Source organism: Ranitomeya variabilis, chromosome 2 (genome assembly GCF_051348905.1).
Source record: "Ranitomeya variabilis isolate aRanVar5 chromosome 2, aRanVar5.hap1, whole genome shotgun sequence".
Lineage (NCBI taxonomy): Eukaryota > Metazoa > Chordata > Amphibia > Anura > Dendrobatidae > Ranitomeya > Ranitomeya variabilis.
Genome location: NC_135233.1, coordinates 670,610,961 through 670,632,610, shown reverse-complemented (window position 1 = coordinate 670,632,610; position 21,650 = coordinate 670,610,961). Strand labels below are relative to the sequence as shown.

The window sequence follows — 21,650 nt, the reverse complement described above, 5'->3', positions numbered from 1 at the left end:
TGCTGGGGGTAGCCGAGACCCAAAGAATATGATCGGGGTCGGTTTTTACCGACCCCTGTTTTGCGATCGCCGGTAATTAACTGTTTACCGGCGACCGCAACAAAAAAAAAAAGTGATGTGTAATTCTCTGTCCTCTGATGTGATCGCACATCAGAGGACAGAGAAATAGGGGGATTTGGGGACCCTATCATACTTACCGGTGTCCCTGGGTCCTCCTGTGTCTTCTCCTGGCCGCCGGCTTCTTCCTATGAAAAGAAAATGGCGGGCACATGCGCAGTGCGCCCGCTCTCTGCTGCCATCTGCCGGCTGGCAGGAGAGAAGAGTTGGGGCTAAAATTAGGGTTAGGGTTAGGGCTAGGGTTAGGGTTAGGGCTAGGGTTGGGGCTAAATTTAGGGTTAGGGTTAGGGTTGGGGCTAAAGTTAGGGTTAGGGCTGGGGCTAAATTTAGGGTTAGGGTTAGGGTTGGGGCTAAAGTTAGGGCTATAGTTAGAGTTGGGGCTAAAGTTAGGACTAGGGTTGCAGCTAAAGTTAGGGTTAGGGTTGGGATTAGGGTTTGGATTAGGGTTGGCATTAGGGTTACGTTTGGGATTACGGTTAGGTTTGGGATTAGGGTTAAGGGTAGGGTTGGGATTAGGGGTGTATTGGGATTAGGGTTAGGTTTGAGGTTAGGGTTGAGATTAGGATTAGGGGTGTGTTGGATTTAGGGTTCTGATTAGGGTTATGGTTGTTTTGAGGTTAGGGTTGCGATTATCCTTAGGGTTGTGATTAGGATTATGGATCGGGTTGGCATTAGGGTTAGGCCTCTTTCACACTTCAGTCTTTTGGCGTCAGTCTGAAACCACCATTTTCATCAAATAGCGGATCCGCCATTTTTTTTTGCGGTTCCGCTATTTTCCCATAGACATGCATTAGCGACGGATTGTGGCGGATGGTCGTCCGTTCCATCCGCCATGTGACGGATCCGTCGAGATTTGGCGGACGTCATCTAGACATTGACGGCCATTGTAACGTTTTTTGTCTGCGCCGAAATGGTGGTTCGCGACGGATGAATGGCCGCCTATGGGCGACGGATCCGTTGTTACCGTCATTTCGGCGGATCCGTCGCCCCAATCCGCTTTTTCAATTGCGCATGCTCCAAAAAGTATATACTTTTCCCAGACAACCCCCAAGTAACAATCAACAATCCGTCACTATGTCGGAGCTGACTGACGCCAAACAACTGAAGTGTGAAAGAAGCCTTAGGGGTGTGTTGGGGTTAGGGTTGGAGTTAGATTTGGGGGGTTTCCACTGTTTAGGTACATCAGGGGGTCTCTAAACGCCACAGCCAATTTTGCGCTCAAAAAGTCAAATGATGCTCCCTCCCTTCCGAGCTCTGCCGTGCACCAAACAGTGGTTTACCCCCACATATGGGGCATCAGCGTACTCGGGATAAATTGGACAACAACTTTTGGGGTCCAATTTCTCCTGTTACCCTTGTGAAAATAAAAACTTGGGGGCTAAAAAATCTTTTTTGTGGAAAAAAAAATTTTTTTTTATTTTCACAACTCTGCATTATAAACGTCTGTGAAGCACTTGGGCATTCAAAGTTCTCACCACACATCTAGATAAGTTCCTTGGGGGCTCTAGTTTCCAAAATGGGGTCACTTGTGGGGGGTTTCTACTGTTTAGGTACATCAGGGTCTCTGCAAACGCAACATAATGCCCGCAGACCATTCTATCAAAGTCTGCATTCCAAAATGGGGTTCCTTCCCTTCCGAGCTCTGCCATGCGCTCAAACAGTGGTCCCCACCACACATGGGGTATCAGTGTACTCAGCACAAATTGGACAACAACTTTTGGGGTCCAATTTCTCTTGTTACCCTTGTCAAAATAAAAATTTGGGGGCTCAAAAATCTTTTTTGTGGAAAAATATTTTTATTTTTATTTTCACGACTCTGCATTATAAACTTCTGTGAAGCACTTGGGCATTCAAAGTTCTCACCACACATCTAGATAAGTTCCCTGGGGGGTCTAGTTTCCAAAATGGGGTCACTTGTGGGGGATTTCTACTGTTTAGGCACATCAGGGGCTCTGCAAATGCAACATAACGCCCGCAGACCATTCTATCAAAGTCTGCATTCCAAAACGGCGCTCCTTCCCTTCCGAGCTCTGCCGTGCACCCAACCAGTGGTCCCCCCCCCCACACATGGGGTATCAGTGTACTCAGGAAAAATTGGACAACAACTCTTGGGGTCTAATTTCTCTTGTTCCCTTGTGAAAATAAAAACTTGGGGGCTAAAAAATCTTTTTTGTGGAAAAAAAAATATTTTTTATTTTCACGACTCTGCATTATAAACTTCTGTGGAGCAATTGGGCATTCAAAGTTCTCACCACACATCTAGATAAGTTCCTTGGGGGGTCTAGTTTCCAAAATGGGGTCACTTGTGGGGGGTGTCTACTGTTTAGGTACATCAAGGGCTCTGCAAATGCAACATAACGCCCGCAGACCATTCTATCAAAGTCTGCATTCCAAAACGGCGCTCCTTCCCTTCCGAGCTCTGCCATGCGCCCAAACAGTGGTTTACCCCAACATATGGGGTATCAGCCTACTCAGCATAAATTGCACAATAAATTTCGTGGTCCAATTTCTCCTGTTACCCTTGAGAAAATAAAAAATTGCAGGCTAAAAAATCATTTTTGAGGAAAAAAAAAAGGATTTTTTATTTTCACGGCTCTACTTTATAAATTTCTGTGAAGAACTTGGGGGTTTAAAGTGCTCACCACACATCTAGATAAGTTCCTTAAGTGGTCTAGTTTCCAAAATGGGGTCACTTGTGGGGGGTTTCTACTGTTTAGGCACATCAGGGGCTCTCCAAACGCGACATGGTGTCCGATCTCAATTCCAGCCAATTCTACATTGAAAAAGTAAAACGTCACTCCTTCTCTTCCAAGCTCTGCGGTGCGCCCAAACAGTGGTTTACCCCCACATATGGGGTATCGCCATACTCAGGAGAAATTGCACAACAACTTTTGTGGTCTAATTTCTCCTGTTACCCTTGTCAAAATAAAAATTTGGGGGCAAAAACATCATTTTTGAAAAAAAAATGCGACTTTTTATTTTCACGGCTCTACGCTATAACCTTCCGTGAAGCACCTGGGGGTTTAAAGTGCTCACCACACATCTAGATAAGTTCCTTAAGGGGTCTAGGTTCCAAAATGGTGTCACTTGTGGGGGGATTCCACTGTTTAGGCACATCAGGGGCTCTCCAAACGCGACATGGCGTCCGATCTCAATTCCAGCCAATTCTGTATCGAAAAAGTAAAACGGCACTCCTTCTCTTCCAAGCTCTGCAGTGCGCCCAAACAGTGGTTTACCCCCACATATGGGGTATCGATGTACTCAGGAGAAATTGCACAACAACTTTTGTGGTCTAATTTCTCCTGTTACCCTTGTGAAAATAAGAAATTGTGGGCGAAAAGATCATTTTTGTGTAAACAAATGAGATTTTTTATTTTCATGGCTCTACTTTATAAACTTCTGTGAAGCACTTGGGGGCTCAAAGTGCTCACCACACATCTAGATAAGTTCCTTAAGGGGTCTAGTTTCCAAAATGGGGTCACTTGTGGGGGGTTTCCACTGTTTAGGCACATCAGGGGCTCTCTAAACGTGACATGGCATCCGATCTCAATTCCAGCCAATTCTGCATTGAAAAAGTCAAACGGCGCTCCTTCTCTTCCAAGCTCTGCGGTGCGCCCAAACAGTGGTTTACCCCCACATATGGGGTATCGGCGTATTCAGGAGAAATTGCACAACAACATTTATGGTTAAATTTCTGTTTTTACACTTGTGAAAATTAAAAAAAATGGTTCTGAAGCAAAATGTTTGCAAAAAAAAGTTAAATGTTCATTTTTGCCTTCCACATTGTTTCAGTTCCTGTGAAGCACGTAAAGGGTTAATAAACTTCTTGAATGTGGTTTTGAGCACCTTGAGGGGTGCAGTTTTTAGAATGGTGTCACACTTGGTTATTTTCGATCATATTGACCCCTCAAAATGACTTCAAATGTGATGTGGTCCCTAAAAAAAAATGGTGTTGTAAAAATGAGAAATTGCTGGTCAACTTTTAACCCTTATAACTCCCTAACAAAAAAAAATTTTGGTTCCAAAATTGTGCTGATGTAAAGTAGACATGTGGGAAATGTTATTTATTAACTATTTTTTTGTGACATATGCAGCGCCCCAGAGTCCTGGTCGTTGCAGTACTGTGGCTCCGCCACTATGGGGAGCTACGGTGCGTCTGATGGCACTGAAGGGGTTCATCTGATCAGGTATCACAGACACCAATACATTTCACAGCTGGGCCTCCGGGGGGAGCTAAGGGTGCTATTCATTAGGCCACTCCCCACCATAGTGGGTAAACTGGGGGTCAGGCAGGAAGTTAGATCAGAAAGCTGACTGGATTGGACGAAGCAACACCTGGTGGCAGAGGGTGTTGTGGAGGAAGAGACAGTAGGGTCTCTGTCAGGGGTGGGATCCTGACAGAGGCTTGGCATTGGAAAGAACGTAACGGGTCCGCGCCAGCTCCGGGAAGCGGCGGGGCCCAAGAAAGGACTAAGAAGCGAGATAGATTGTGCTGAGTGAGAAACGAGATCAAGCGATAGGAGAATACCAGTAGGGGTCGTGCTGTAAGACCGGAGCAACACCCTACTGAGGCGCACTACCGGTGGCCGGAACGCCGAGGGAGTATCATAACATTCAGCTTCAGGCAATACTCTAAACAGCGGCAGGACAGTCAGTCTAAGGCGGGCTGTCTCACACAAATCACCTATGAAGTCTTGGGGGGCACCTTGTGGAGAGGGGCGACTCTAGGGTCCCGGAAGAGCTCCGAGCCTACCCATCAAACGGGTGCCGTCCCAACCAGAACAACAGGGAGGGACGGAGGATTAGAAGAACATCATTTAATCGAGTTGTGAGGGAACTTAAGAAACAGACACAACGGTTGTGGGGACTTTCCGTAAGCACAGCAGGGGAGGACCGCAACACATAGCGCTAGAAGGAAGGCACCGATTTCCACCTGTGAAGTGAGCTCTGGAGGTGCCATCGGACCGGCCGGACTTGCGCAGCCTGGTGAACCGTATTCCGGACTGAGGACCCAGAGATCTTCAGTAAAGAGGTAAAGAGACTGCAACCTGGTGTCCTCGTTATTTTCTGCACCGCATCACCACTAACATCATCCACACCTGTTATAGAACTGTGCGCCCCACGGCAGGGTCACAGACCGGGGCCTAGCCGCCGTGACAACCCCAGAGCAGAGACTCCGAGGCCCGGTACCGGGTACCCCTCGGCCCTGCGGCGGTGGGGGGCGCTACAACTTGGCGTCACGAACAGGATCTACTTAAGCCTGAAGAATCAGGTCATGTGTGCCTTAGAACTGTGGTTTATTGTGCTAGGACCGTACTATGTTGCAAAGACTGTGTTACGACATTCCCCGCCAAAACCGCCGCCATTATAACACTATGTGGCGCGTAGGGACCATGGGGCGTGTCCTCGTGGGCGTAGCTTGGAAGAGTGGCGCGAAGATGGAACCCGCCCCTCACCGATATTACTATGTCCAGAGAATATGCCCATCAAGGAGAAGGGCCCGCCTCCTAGTGTGGGATGGTGGAGGAGAGAAAGGCCGCCCTCCGGACGGGGAGGGGCGAGAACCTCGGGAGACCACGAGGCAGAATCCGATTGGCAGCATGGAGCGCGGAAGTCACCCCGGAGAGGGAGAGAAGACCTGTGCCAGGTTCTACCAATGGGAGCCGGTGGAGTCTTTACCAGGCTGCATTACTAATCAGGAAATCCTTGGGGCGGAAGTGGAGGAGCTGTGCCGGCAGTTCCGGAGTCTGTGCCAGCGAGCAACCATCCCTGGCGAGGAGCCGCACCTGCACCAGGCATCGATCTCACAGTCGACTACAGAGGAGACCGACACCGGAGATGCGGCGGGAGCAGGTAACGGCGCCGATCCGGGCGCGGCGATTGAAGAGCCCCTGCTGGTGGATGTAGACTCGCCCCCACCACGACCACCCGGACGGGTGTGTAGCCGCATTGAATGCGAGAGGCCCTGGGAAACTCTGCAGACGGCCGATCGCCCCCTACAGCCCATTAAACGACCCACGCAGCTCCAGGGAGAATGGGTAACCTTCAAATGGACCCGCGCAGCCACTACCAATCTGATGGGGTTTCCAGGGGATGCCCAGGAGGAGGGGGAAAGTATCGAGGTCATCCGCCAGAGGGAATACCGCCAACAACTACACCAGCAAGAAGAGGAGTGGGCCCGCAAGAAAGAGCTCCGGCGTCAGGCTGAGCGAGAGAAAGACCTTCAGAATAAAGCCCAAGTCAGACAGGCTGCTGAGGAGAACTGGGGCCCGCAGCGATATGGCGTGATCAACACCTTCCGGCTGCAGGGAGGTTGGGGCTTCATCAAGGAGCCCGGTCTCGCCTTGGAAGTGTTTGTAAACCGGCGGGATGTGGAAGCGCACCTTATTGAGGGACACCCAGGCCGGGACCTTTACCCGGGAGACCGGGTTCGGTACACCCGCCACTGGGGGGATAAGGGGTGGTATGCCCTGCATGTGCGTAAATACAAGCCAGAAGTGACAGTACCCCCCTCTGATGATTCCCCGAGGCCGGCGGTCATTGCCCCGATCTCCCTGTGCGCCAAATGCTTACGGGCCATCACTCCAAGGAGAACCGTGAGTACCCAGACCCCTATCCAGGGAGCGGACGCCCTTTATGTGGTGGCGGGAGGAGACCGGTACTCACGGAAGCCGCCTCCAGACTTAGAAGGATAAACCTCGATACCATGAATCTGTAAATAGTTGCTGTTTTCCTGTTGTTTTGCTAAACCCGTTCAGGGTAAACTCTTAAAGGGATCCCTTTGTTGACCCGGGATCCCTATTGTTTTTAGTTATTTTCTATTTTTCTACGTTATTTAAAAAACTGCTGAAATCATGAACAGTGCATGATCCGAACTTCGTGTATATAGTTTGCACCTTATTAAAGGCGCTCCCTACTGGTTTTACTTAAAGAAGGACTCTTTGCGAAGATACCGCACTGGAACCTTTGCTGAGTATGGACTGGTAGCTTGAGAAGATACGCTACCTCGCAGAGACTTGGTCCCCTCTTAAAGGGGATGTTCATTTGCCGCACTTCAGTAGTAATATTGCTTAAGACAAGTAGCAATAATGTTGATGAGAGAAAAGTGATGATAATGTTTGTACGAGAAAGTTATATGTGTTCAACTGATTAATTGTGAAGAAATGTTAAGGATGTTATCTGAGAGGAAAAAGGTGAAAGATAGAAGAAGGATGCAGTGGACCCGTAGGGATAGACGTGGTGTCCAGCATGCATGATAGAAAGAAAGAGAGAAAGATAATGAGAAGGCTTAATGTTCAATAGAAAATGTTTTGATAATGCTGATAGATAGTTAGGATAGAAGGTAAACCCTGAGTCCTCATAGGAGTCATGTAGAGATGACTTAGTGCTCTTAAACTGAAAGTAATGTTATGTTCTATACTGTGTATAGTAGTTGAAAAGGCAGTAGGCCCTGGCTGAACGGGGCGGTCCTGTAACAGAAAGGAGAGGCAGTAGGTCTGGTGCCGATAGGACAGGCGGTCCTGCAGATTTAAAGAAGGAGAATGTAAAAGTTAAATTGCCTTATAATGTGATTATAGGAAGGTCTTTAGTGGATGCAGAGTGTATGTCCTTAAAGGCAACGTTAAATTATTGTTCAACAATTTTGTACTTAGTAGAATACCCGGTTGGGTAAGAGAAGCTAATTATAGCATGTTGCTATGATATTTAACCATGTTTGTAACGTTCAAGTGTCCGTACCTCCCATAAAGGGAAGCCTGTTCAAGTATACTTATTGTTATTGCACTCAACAAAATTGTATGTCTTTTCTCTGTCCCCCATGACGGCACCACGGAGAGAGGGGATGCGCCCACCAAGGACAGGAAACCTACAGATAAAAAGGCGGTACCTCTCTCCCGCATCAGTTTGGTTTCCTGTCCTTGACGGGACCTGCAGCAGATCTTACCTCAGATCGTCGTTGGATTCCGGGGCCAGTCAGACCGGTTCAGGCAGCGGGGGTTCCCTGCCTCGGCTAGGCTGGGCCACCCGATGCGCCACCGCTGGGATCAGTAGGTCTCTAGGGTGAGCGGGGGGCTGCAGCAGCAGCGCTGCGGCTCCTAGAGGAATCCTCACTGCGTGGGGGTTCCACATGGCACACACCCGCGAAAACCACGGTGAGGGGTCCCTCCATAAGGTGGTGCACGGCGCGACAATGCGCACGTGAACAGCGCTCCAGGAAGCATCAAGCGGCATGGTGCCGCACTTCCGGGTTGGTAACGCGCATGCGCGGGTGCCGCAATGCCTGCTGGTCGAAGCAGGGCATTCTGGGCGGCGCAAAGCTTGCTGGGACGGCGCGGTGCATGCTGGGATTCGCGCATGCGCAAATCTAGCATCGGGGAGCGCGCGGGAACCGGCGCGCTGACTATTTAAATGAGTCCTGTCTCCCTGGCTAGTTGCTCTATTGGAGTACAGCCAGCGTTCCTCAGCAGCCATGAGTGACCCCGAATTGCAGGGCTCACCAGCGCAGCAAACGCAGGCACCGCAGCAGCAGCAGCAGCAAAAACGCCGGCAGCAGGGGCAAGCTACCTCTCATGTCCAGCGGCGTGCAACTGGAGCACGGTCTGGATCTCAGCACAGCAAAAATTCTAGTGCTACATCCGGATCGAAGGAGCACCATACTGTCGATACGGACCATCCACAGCCGGTACTGAGGGTTCTCAGGTGGTGAGTGATCTCCGTGAATGCTCCGGCTAATAGAGCCTACCTTTCTTTTGTTGTTCTAGGGAAGGAAGAGCGCAGGGAAGTCCAAACATAGGATCTGCGCCCTTTGTAAAGAAGATTTACCTGCCTCCTGGGAAAAAAGATTATGTAAATCCTGTATGGAAGAGACTCTATGTGAAGGGCTTCCAGGGTTCGCCACAGAACTCAAAACATTAATTAAAACTCAGGTGGAAGATACCTTTAAGTCTCTCCAGGAGGGTAAAAAACGTAAAAAGATTAAACAAAATATCCCTATATCTGACTCTAGTCCCTCAGATAGTGGGGAGATTAGTTCAAATTCCTCCGATTCTTCTTCATCATCCTCTTCATCATCCTCTTCTCAGAGAGGTCGTAGTTGTTTCCCATTAGAAGAAACAGACTCCCTAATTAAAGCAGTCAGAAGTACCATGGGCCTCGCTGATTCCCACACTAAAAAATCAGTCCAAGACATCATGTTCGGTGGACTGGAGCAGAAAAAAAGAAGGGTGTTTCCCCTTAATGACAAAATACAAGCCTTAATAAATAAAGAATGGAAAAAACCTTTAAGAAAGGCCCTACTTACACCCAAAAGGAAATACCCTTTTGAAGACCCTGCATGCTCCTTTTGGGAAAAAGCACCTAAATTAGACGTGGCAATCGCTAAAGCGTCAAAAAAGTTTGCCCTACCTTTTGAAGACATGGGGGTCTTAAAGGATCCCATGGATAAAAAAGCGGATGCTTTCCTAAAAAGTTCCTGGGAAGCAGCAGGAGGGGGCCTAAAACCAGCGGTGGCCGCAGCTTGCACGTCCCGCTCCCTTATGGTGTGGCTTGACCAGCTGGAATCCCAGCTCAAAGATAAAGCATCCAGAGACAGTATACTGAATACCCTACCAGTAATGAAAGGGGCAGCCGCTTTTCTGGCCGATGCGTCGGCAGACTCAATCAGGCTTTCGGCCAGGTCAGCGGTGTTCTCCAATGCAGCCAGAAGAGCCCTCTGGCTCAAATGTTGGCCCGGAGACCTCCAAACAAAGGCTAAACTTTGTAATATTCCTTGTGAGGGAGAATTTCTTTTCGGCTCTACTCTGGATGATATTTTGGAAAAGGCAGGGGACAAAAAGAAGTCCTTTCCCGTCCTGCAATACCCATCTTATAAACGTCCTTTTCGGAGTAAAAAATTCTTCCGTAGGAAGCCACCTAGACCGCAGGACAGATGGGAAGACAAAAAGAATAAGAGCAAAGGGTTTATCTTCAACAAAAGCCCCACTGATCCCAAAAAACCATCACAATGAACTTTTGCCCCAAGTGGGAGGAAGATTGTCCCTCTTCCTTTCAGCCTGGGAAAAGATAACCAGCAGTGCCTGGATTCTGGATTTGGTACAGTCGGGACTAAAATTCAAATTTCTTACGTTCCCTCAGCCATCCTTCCTGGTGACATCCCAGAGAGCTTCTCCACAGGAGCGGATAGCTCTGGAACAGGAACTCACAACATTGCTAGACAAAGGGGTTCTTCTGGAGGTCCCCCCCCGAGAAAGAGGGGAGAGGGTTCTACTCTCCGATTTTTCTCAGGAAAAAGCCAGACGGATCTTTCAGGACGATTATCAATTTAAAAAATTTAAACAAACACCTGATTGTGGAACCTTTCAAAATGGAGACAATAAAGACAGCAGTCAAAATGTTGTTTCCGCATTGTTTCATGGTAGTGCTCGACCTAAAGGACGCATACTACCACGTCCCCATTCACAAAGACTTCCAAAAATTCCTCAGGGTGGCAATCGAAATAGGAGGGATGGTAAAGCACTACCAGTTTACAGCCCTACCATTTGGTCTCGCAATAGCCCCAAGGGTATTTACCAAATTGATAGCCGAAGTCATGGCAGACCTGAGGAAACAAAACACCCTAATCGTCCCATACCTGGACGATTTCCTGATAATGGGCAACTCTCCCCAACATTGCAAAAACCAGCTACAGTTAGTTATGGACTCTTTGGAAAGCTTGGGGTGGCTCCTGAATCTGAAGAAGTCCAAACTAATACCGAGTCAGATTCAGGAGTACCTGGGGATCACGTTGGATTCCATCTCCCAGGAATGTCGCCTACCCCAAGAAAAGATCCAAAAGGTGGTGGGGTTAGTGTCCAGGGTAAGAGATCTTCCCTCTATATCACTTCGAGAGGCAATGTCTCTCCTCGGGTCCATGACGGCCTGCATTTCTGCCGTCCAATGGGCCCAGGCACATACAAGGGAGCTGCAATGGCAGACATTAGCGGAAGAAATTTTCCTGAAGGGAAATTTAGAAGGTCGGTTCACCTTCTCATTAAACACAATTCTCTCGCTAGATTGGTGGACAAAAGACAGCAACTTGGGCCGCGGTCTACCATGGGTGATTCCAGTGTCAAAAGTGGTAACCACAGACGCAAGTCCCTTCGGGTGGGGGGGCTCACCTACACGATCTAGTGGTTCAGGGGACATGGTCAGACGACGTAAAAGAAGCATCCTCCAACATGAGGGAGTTACTGGCAGTAAAATTCGCTCTTACAGAATTCCAAAAACCCCTTCACTCACATCATGTAAGACTGTTTTCAGACAACAGAGTGGTAGTGGCCTACATAAACCATCAGGGGGGAACACACTCTCAACCACTGATGGAAGTCACACATTCAATCTTACAGATGGCCGAGGAAAATTTAGCATCTTTGACGGCACTTCACATAAAAGGGGTGGACAATGTCAAGGCAGACTACCTAAGTCGGGTGTGCCTAAAACAGGGGGAATGGGAACTGAACCAGTCCATATTCAATCGGATAACGGAGATGTGGGGGGTTCCGACAATAGATCTCTTCGCGAACAATCTAAATCGGAAGGTGACCCCCTTTTGTTCCATAAACCCAGCAGGGAACCCGGTGGCGCTGGATGCTTTCATGATTCCTTGGAAGCACAAGCTAGCATATGCGTTTCCCCCTATCACACTGATACCAGCGGTTCTGAGGAAAATAAGGGAGGACAGCGCCCGGGTGATATTGATTGCCCCTTACTGGCCGAAGAGAACTTGGTTTTCCTGGGCCAGAAGGATGTCCATAACAGACCCTTGGATACTCCCAGACCTGCCCAATCTCCTATTCCAGGGACCAGTAACACACCCGCAGGTAGCGAGGTTACACATGACAGCCTGGAATTTGAGAGGGGGTTACTGATAGAGAAAGGTTTTTCTCAAGGTCTAGTGTCAACCCTCTTAAAAAGTAGGAAATTAACAACTACTAGACAGTATGGTAAAATCTGGAAGAAATTCCTCTCTTCCTCAGGGGCAAAAATCTCCGAAGGAATCCCTCTCAAATTAGTGTTAGAATTTCCGCAAAATGGGCTGGAAAAAGGCCTAGCCACTAACACACTGAAGGTTCATATTGCCGCACTGGGGGCACTATTTAATTACAATCTAGCAAAGAATCGTTGGGTGTCCAGATTCATTAAGGCGGCAGAAAGATCTAGGCCTCTACCCTCACGTAGAGCCCCACAGTGGGACTTAAATCTAGTTCTTACGGCCCTCACCAAAGCACCCTTTGAGCCCTTAAAAGAACTTCCCTTAAAGATTCTATCCTTTAAGACCTCCCTTTTGGTAGCCCTCACTTCAGCCCGAAGAATTAGCGACATACAAGCCTTGTCAGCCGGGCCACCCTTCACGCTAATATTGGAGGACAGGGTGGTGTTAAAAACTGATCCAGCATACTTACCAAAAGTGGCCTCCCGGTTCCATAGGTCCCAAGAGATCTCTCTTCCCTCCTTTTGTCCTAACCCTAAAAACGAGGGGGAAAAATCACTACACACATTGGATGTTAGAAGGTGTCTCATCCATTACCTGGAGGCTACTAGGGAGTGTAGAGAGGAAGGTTCTCTCTTTGTGTGTTTTCAGGGCCCTCGGAAAGGCAAGAAGGCCTCCAAGGGTACGTTGGCAAGGTGGATCAGAGATGCCATCAACCTTGCCTATACTTCAAGTGGGATGCCAGCTCCAGGGGAAGTTAAAGCTCATTCAACTAGGGCGATGGCGGCTTCCTGGGCAGAGAGAGCCGGAGCGACAATAGACCAGATATGTAGAGCTGCTACTTGGTCTTCACCCTCAACTTTCTTTAGGCACTATCGGTTGGACTTAAATTCTTCTTCAGACCTTACCTTTGGTAGAAGGGTTCTGGAAGCGGTAGTCCCTCCCTAATGTAGACAGTCTCTGCAATTCTCTCCGTGGTGCCGTCATGGGGGACAGAGAAAATAGTAGTTACTCACCGATAACGGTGTTTCTCTGAGCCCATGACGGCACCCGTACATTCCCTCCCTCACGCGTGGGTGTGCACACATTTATAATGTTTAGTTATGTATATAATCTATAAGCACGCGGTATCTTTATTAAAGGTTTAGTAATGTAGTAACATTTGTAATCATTAACCTGATGTTCCCTTTATGCTCTGTAAACAAACTGATGCGGGAGAGAGGTACCGCCTTTTTATCTGTAGGTTTCCTGTCCTTGGTGGGCGGATCCCCTCTCTCCGTGGTGCCGTCATGGGCTCAGAGAAACACCGTTATCGGTGAGTAACTACTATTTTTGCTAACTTGTATTGTTGTTTTCTTCCCAGTCCCGGAGTACTGTGTTTAACCAGGGGGGAGTGCAGCGCCCCAGAGTCCTGGTCGTTGCAGTACTGTGGCTCCGCCACTATGGGGAGCTACGGTGCGTCTGATGGCACTGAAGGGGTTCATCTGATCAGGTATCACAGACACCAATACATTTCACAGCTGGGCCTCCGGGGGGAGCTAAGGGTGCTATTCATTAGGCCACTCCCCACCATAGTGGGTAAACTGGGGGTCAGGCAGGAAGTTAGATCAGAAAGCTGACTGGATTGGACGAAGCAACACCTGGTGGCAGAGGGTGTTGTGGAGGAAGAGACAGTAGGGTCTCTGTCAGGGGTGGGATCCTGACAGAGGCTTGGCATTGGAAAGAACGTAACGGGTCCGCGCCAGCTCCGGGAAGCGGCGGGGCCCAAGAAAGGACTAAGAAGCGAGATAGATTGTGCTGAGTGAGAAACGAGATCAAGCGATAGGAGAATACCAGTAGGGGTCGTGCTGTAAGACCGGAGCAACACCCTACTGAGGCGCACTACCGGTGGCCGGAACGCCGAGGGAGTATCATAACATTCAGCTTCAGGCAATACTCTAAACAGCGGCAGGACAGTCAGTCTAAGGCGGGCTGTCTCACACAAATCACCTATGAAGTCTTGGGGGGCACCTTGTGGAGAGGGGCGACTCTAGGGTCCCGGAAGAGCTCCGAGCCTACCCGTCAAACGGGTGCCGTCCCAACCAGAACAACAGGGAGGGACGGAGGATTAGAAGAACATCATTTAATCGAGTTGTGAGGGAACTTAAGAAACAGACACAACGGTTGTGGGGACTTTCCGTAAGCACAGCAGGGGAGGACCGCAACACATAGCGCTAGAAGGAAGGCACCGATTTCCACCTGTGAAGTGAGCTCTGGAGGTGCCATCGGACCGGCCGGACTTGCGCAGCCTGGTGAACCGTATTCCGGACTGAGGACCCAGAGATCTTCAGTAAAGAGGTAAGGAGACTGCAACCTGGTGTCCTCGTTATTTTCTGCACCGCATCACCACTAACATCATCCACACCTGTTATAGAACTGTGCGCCCCACGGCAGGGTCACAGACCGGGGCCTAGCCGCCGTGACAACCCCAGAGCAGAGACTCCGAGGCCCGGTACCGGGTACCCCTCGGCCCTGCGGTGGTGGGGGGCGCTACACATATCTCTCTGATTTAAGGGCATAAAAATCCAAAGTTTGAAAATTGCTAAATTTTAAATTTTTTTGCCATATTTCCATTTTTTTCATAAATAATCGCAAGTAATATCGAATAAATGTTACCACTAACATGAAGTACAATATGTCACGAAAAAACAATCTCAGAATCAGCAGGATCCGTTGAAGCGTTCCAGAGTTATAACCTCATAAAGTGACAGTGGTCAGAATTGTAAAAATTGGCCTGGTCATTAAGTACCAAATTGGCTCTGTCACTAAGGGGTTAAAGGAGTTTTCTGTCTTCAGAAATCCCCTCTCCCTCAGCTGCAGAAACAAACTAACTTCTGTACTTACTCTCCCCGGTCCAGCACCGAGTCTCAGCCACTGGTATTTGTTATTGTCTGTAGAGTTCACGTCACTTTGACAGTGCTGCAGCCAATCAGTAAGGACAGTGGGTCTCTTGGAATAGAGGACATGAGCTGAGCTGCTTAGCTCAGCGCTGCAGACAATAATACACACTGGGAACAGAGAAGACTCATCACTAGACCTGGGGGGGAGGCGCGTAAAGCCCAGTTTGTTTTTTAAAACAATCTGTGTCTGGAGACAGAGTCTTCCTGAAAATGGAAAACACTTTTTCATACTTGGAAAACTGTACAGGTGGAAGACTATGAATCCAAGGATGTGTGGAGCAATTCCAGTATTGCTTCACAGAATCCTTACATTTGTTACCTAAAGACAAGAAAAAAACAAACATTTTCTGATATTTTTTGTTTTTGCAGCAGGAAGATAATCTTGAGGTTGACCGAAGTGGCCAAGGTGCTCAGTACCAACGTAGCTCTGAAATCACGTTCCAGTCGCTGACATTGCTGGTAGCTATTATTACTATGCTCTTAGCTATGATACAAGTTGCGGAAAATTCCAGATTCTGATATGTGAACATTAAATACCTAACTACCTTATTTTCTTTTTGGTTTACAAAATAAATTTGCAAACTGAAAAAAATCCCAATTTGTTTTTTAAAAAAAGGTGTGAATGTTCGAGAGAGAATATATTCAGTGTCATATTCCCTGCTTTTTTTTATTTAGTTGAAACTCCCAAAGGCCGGGTAGGTAAGACATATATTTGGGTGGCAGGTTCTTTTTTTTTTTCTTTTACAAGAATGACTTACCTCCTTTCCTTTCAATTTGAAAGGAGATTATCCATCTTTGAGGAAATGTTTTGTCTTAAATGCATGCATTTGGTGCTAAAAATCATAATTGCAGTTGTGTATCATTTAAAAATATTTTTCTCTCACTTTGCCAACCTTAATTGAGCTAAAGAATCCAGATAAACCTTTGTCATGGTTTTCTTATGTACAATTAGAACTGTATATTTCAAGCGGTTCGTAAGAGAATGGGAGAGGGGAATTGGGTCTTGCTTCTCTGAGGAGCAGTGGAATGAGGCTGTCTTCTGCTACCTATGGCATGTAGGGTGCAAAAAAAACCTATAAAATTATCACTCGATGGTACCAATGCCCAGTTGATATACGTAGAATATATACCCGTCAGTTTACAAACAAGGTTGGAGGTGTGAAACTGCAGATGGTTCTATGCTCCATACATGGTGGAGGTGTCCCTCAATCCATCAACTCTGGAACAAACCTATATCTGGTGAGGATTTATCTAGAGCTCCCTAGACCAGGCTTCTCTCTATGATTGCAGGTCCATTTAAAAATATTAAAAAAGAATTCTTGAAACAGTTAGCCGTTCCATTATGCCCAAAAAGATGACAAACTAAGATCAAGGTTGCTAACTGTTCTCAAATTCCAGGACAGTCCGTAAAAATAGGGCACTCTTTTGACCTGTCCGTAAAAAAAATTGAAGACGTCTGTGATTTTTTGAAGCTGAAGAATCTTATACAGATTATTATAACTGTAATTATCAACATTTTACACTTTACAGTGAATGTGGCTCATGCCTTCATATCAGAATTATGGGCTGTAGACATGTCACTTATAATCATAATGGTTTATTATAGTTTTCCAATGTGTCCATAACAAATATTGTTTGTCCGTGATTTTTTGGTGAGCTGTCGAGAAAAAATAAGAAGTCAAGTTGGCAACTCTGACCAAGATTCCTTTAGCTCCTTCTGTTCAGTTGTAGGCCTCAAAGATGGATTTCTGATGTAGAATGGAGTGACCAAACTAAATCTGAGAGCTTTTACCGAACTTGGCAGAGTTGGATCATGTTTAGAGACTCCAATGAATATTTATCCATGTTCTTGAACTGATTTATTCGATAGATGATGCTATCTTAACCCATCACCTTCCCCTTTTCTTTTTTTTTTGCCTTCTCTTCTTTCTTCTATATCCGTTTTTCTCCCTTTTTTTTTCCTTATTTCTCTTTTATTTTTTAATCTTATTGGATTATTTTGTAAGTTTAAATAAACTATTAAAGAAACATCAATAGTTTCTGATTTAATATATTATATAATAATATAATACATAATAATAATACACTGATGAGATGTGAATATTCTAAGACGTCAGCAGCCAGACCACACAACAGAGACGCTAATGAAAGCAAATGGTGCAACATTTTTAACATTTTTAATAAGAATCAATTGCAAAAATTATTTTTAGTCCCAATTACATGCATTTAAGTAAAAAAAAATAAAATAAAAAAATGTCACCAAAGTACCTTTTAAGAAACAGAATTAAAAACCACTTTATCAAATCTTCTACACGTATAAATGTTTGTACAACTCCATAAATGACCTCCATTTGTGATTTAAAGGTGAACTCTCAACACTTCTGACATGTAATATTTGTATTCGCCATGAAATAACGATTGTGGAACAGATTTTCTTATACTTGTGTTGTGCTGTTTTCTGCTATTCCTCCTATACATGTAGAAATAAGTTGATAACCAGTGTTCCTATACCCCTTGTCAGATTATGGGGGGATTCAAATATTTACTAAAACAGCCATATTTGCCAGATTTTGCCATTGCGCATGTGTGATGCTCAGATGCTATATAGGATCAGCACTGATCTCACCATTGGTTATTTACCGTCTATCCTTTTCTCACAAAATACATCTAAAAAAGTAAGAACTTCTGCAGTTTTTAATTTAATTGGTAACATTTGGTGAATATTTATGCTATTAATAAAAGTGTCTTCTTATTTATACAGGATAATAGATTACAAACAGATCCAGGAGACAAACGATCAAAGTTTGCTCGAGAAATTTTACAAAGTGAGAGACAATATGTGCAAATGTTAGAAATCGTAAAAGATGTGTATGCTGCCCCACTAAAAGCTGCTTTGTCATCTAACCGAGCCATCCTCAGCATCGCTAATGTACAAATCATCTTCTCCGATATCCTCGATATTTTGCAAGTCAACAAGTATGTAAACCAAATATTAAATGGACTTTAATTTGGCTAAGATAGACTGCACCTGTTATAGCTGAAGCTGCTTACCTCTACAGGTCATACCGTTAAGAGATACAATTCCTATTGGTTGGTTCCTCACTGAGTATACATTTATATCATTGTAGTGCATTGAGCTCCACATAGTTGCAACTAGATTCAGTCACTATTTATCGTAAAGGGAACCTGTGAGAAACTTAGAAGCTTCTACACTCCCAAACCAATTTAGATGTCTGTGTAGGTGTAATGGGGGTGGTGGAACAACTGTGTTGTGATCCGAGGAGAGCCTGGATGGGTGTGACTAGGTGAACACCTGATTTTTTGCTAGAGCTCTGATGATGGGGTTAGACTTGGCTCTCAATGGATGCCAGGTGCTACTCCAGGACAGACCTTGGAGGCAAGGCAGCTGACTCCCACAGGGGAAAGTAGATAGAATGGCCAAGACTAGATGGACTTGACAAGTACATGACAGGAGCGACCGCAACACTGGGAGACATGACTGGTATACAGACTGGCATGGCAGGCGCAGGCAGGTACAGCTGGTATACAGACTGGCAGATCTGGTTCGGCTGGTATACAGACATGCATGGCTGATGTACAGGCAGACAAGTGCTGGCGGGCACGACTGATATACAGGCTGGCTGGTGCAGGTGGGCACGGCACGAATAAAGGGACAAAATGCAAGTACGGGCAGACAGGTACATGACAGGTAACCTGACTTGTACTGGGGAATTGTCAACTAGAAAGTGTGTTGGAAACAGATTAACCATGTTGCTCAGACACCTCCCATCAGGTGGAGGTGCCTTAAATAGTAAGTGTCTCCAAGCCATTGGCTAGGGACACTTTAGGATGGTGCACTGTCCCTTTAAGAGGGCCCCACGCACAGTGCCCAGAGATTTGTGAGCTGTGCGCAGACCCCTGGGCCAGCAGCAGCAGGAGAAGTAAGAGTGCAGGACGAGGGCCGCAATGGGGCGTATGTCGGCATTCCTGCTGGGTTGAGGGAGAAAGCATGCAGGGACATTGGCACTACAGTAACCCTTTAAAACATAGTATAGGTGGTTCTCACAAAATTAGAATATCAACAAAAAGTTAATTTATTTCAGTTCTTAAATACAAAAGTGAAACTCATATATTATATAGAATCATTACAAACAGAGTGAGTTATTTCAAGTGTATATTTCTAGTAATGTTGATGATTATGTCTTACAGCCAATGAAAACGCAAAAGTCATTATCTCAGTAAATTAGAATACTTTATAACACCAGCTTGAAAAATAATTTTAAAATCCGAAATATTTGCCTAGTGAAATGTATGTTCAGTAAATGCACTCAATACTTGGTGGGGGCTCCCTTTGCATTAATTACTGCATCAATGCGGCGTGGCATGGAGCGTGGAAAAATGATGGCACCTGTGCACTATCACTTATCAGTTAGTGCCTATTATATTGCTGTGTTGAAAAGAAAAAAAAATCACCATCAAAATGGCACCATTGGCTGCGCCTGTGCATTAGCATATATCGTGTTCCAATAGGTGCTACTGCGCAAGTACCTCCGCTGGCTCCTTGTTACCGCAGCCAAAAAAATTTACACTACAACATAATGGCGCCAGAGGCGGTACATGCGTAGTAGATGCTACAGCGCAAGCGCCTCCACTGGTTTCTTGTTGCTGCAGCCCCAAAAAATTTACACTACAACAAAATGGCACCAGAGGACCAGTGCGCAGGAGCATGCACTCAGAGGAAATTACCACTGGAGCTAAGAACTCAGTCCCCACGGTAAAATATTTATCAACACTAGAATACATTTTTTTGGCTGCAGCAACAAGGAGGCGGCGGAGGCGCTTGTGCAGTCACATCTATCAGTACACGATAGAGTCTACTGTGCATGCACCGCCTTTGGCGCCATTTTGGTGTAGTGTAAATTTTTTTGTCTACAGCAACAAAGAGCCGGCGGAGGCGCTTGTGTAGTAGCATCTATTGGAACGCAATGGATGTTAATGCGCAGGCGCCATTTTGATGTTGATTTTTTTTTCTTTTCAACACAGCAATATAATAGGCACTAACTGATAAGCGATAGTGCGCAGGCCATTTTGATGAAGTGACATGTTTTTTTTTCAAATACACACATTAGTATATTAATTATGTAAACTAGGGGCAGGTCAGTGAGGGATCAGTGACCTGTCAGCAGTCTGCATTATGAATATCTAATCAGAGCACCACATGAAGCCACCCCCCACTGACCTGCTCATCAACAAAGGTATAATTTTAATGAGTATAACGGTGCTGACCTGACACTGTGTGTAGGTTACTATGCACAATCCTGCTGACAGGTTCCCTTTAAATGGACTTTGAGTGGCCTATGTATTGGAAACTTAAAAACTGCACCCCTCAAATACTTCAACACTGTTGTCGAATTTTTTTTTTAACCCTTAAGTGCTACACAGAAATGAATGCAATTGAAATAAAAAAAAATACCTCTAAAATTTTGCTTTAGCCCCAATTTTTTCACTTTTGCAAAAGGTAACCGCAAAAAGTGCAACACACAACTTGTTGCTGACTTTGTTATGAGTGTGGCGATAACCTACATGTAGTCAAAGAGTTCTGTTTGGACAAACAGCAGTGCTCAGAACAGAAAGGGCAATATTTTAATTTTTGGAACACAAATTTGGCTGAAAGAGATGGCAGGCACCATGTTGAATTTGCAGGACCCATTGTTGCATAGTTTGGTCACAGAAGAATCTTGTGAGAGTAGATTATATGGGGTAATTCAACTTTTATCTACACAGAACATGATGTACATGCATCAGCTTCTTAATACAGCAGAACAGGAAGTCTGAAGGACCTTTTACCAGAGAGAAAGTACAACAAGTATATTCATTACATTCAACTAAGCATATAACAGTAACAACATCGCCATCTACTGTAAACCCCCTTAAGTGACCCCATTTTGAAACTACACCCCTCAAGGATTTTATCCAGGGGTATAGTTTTGTACCCACAGGTACTGCACATAATTTGATGACATTAAGTCATCATATTGAAAAGTTCATTTTTTTTCCACAAAAATCTTGCTTTAGCCCCAAATTTCTCACTGTTGCAAGAGGTAACACCAAAAAGTGGAACCCGTAGCTTGCTACCCATGTTCTTACATCCGGTGATACCCCACATACTCAAAAAGTACTGTTTAGACAAACAGTAGAACTCGAAACAGGAGGGGCACAATTTGAATTTTGGAACACAAATTTGGCTGTATTTGGAATAGAATGACATATTTGCTGAGCCTGTGTGTTTCAAGAACATCAGAAAACCCCCATAAATGTCTTTTTTTGTAAATGATACCCTCTAATGTATTTATCTAGGGAGGTAGTGAGTAGTTTGATGCCACCATTTTTTATGCAGTTGATGCAAAACAAGTTTGAAAAATTACAATTTGCATTTTTTTTCACTGTCACATTCATGAATCTTTTTTGTACATTCTAAGGAGCACACCTCAAATTGTAATCTTGTAGGAGGGAAATATGGGGTGTCAATTTGTTAAGGTGATCATAACAGGGGTCATTTCTTGGGGGGGACTTGGGAATTATCACTAAAATGAAGGAATCTCATTAGGGTTTCATAACGGACTGGGGAG

At 45.8% G+C, this 21,650-nt stretch overlaps 1 protein-coding gene across 3 annotated transcripts in view; it reads left to right on the top strand.

Moving 5' to 3' along the window:
* The window catches only part of ECT2L (epithelial cell transforming 2 like), a 133,295-nt gene that overhangs the window by 78,079 nt on the left and 33,566 nt on the right, over positions 1-21,650 (top strand). For all 3 annotated transcript variants that reach the window (XM_077289245.1, XM_077289243.1, XM_077289244.1), the window contains 2 exons: positions 15,391-15,480; positions 17,783-17,997. In XM_077289245.1, the coding sequence (XP_077145360.1) occupies positions 15,391-15,480; positions 17,783-17,997 (305 nt within the window). The remainder of the gene's footprint in view (positions 1-15,390; positions 15,481-17,782; positions 17,998-21,650) is intronic.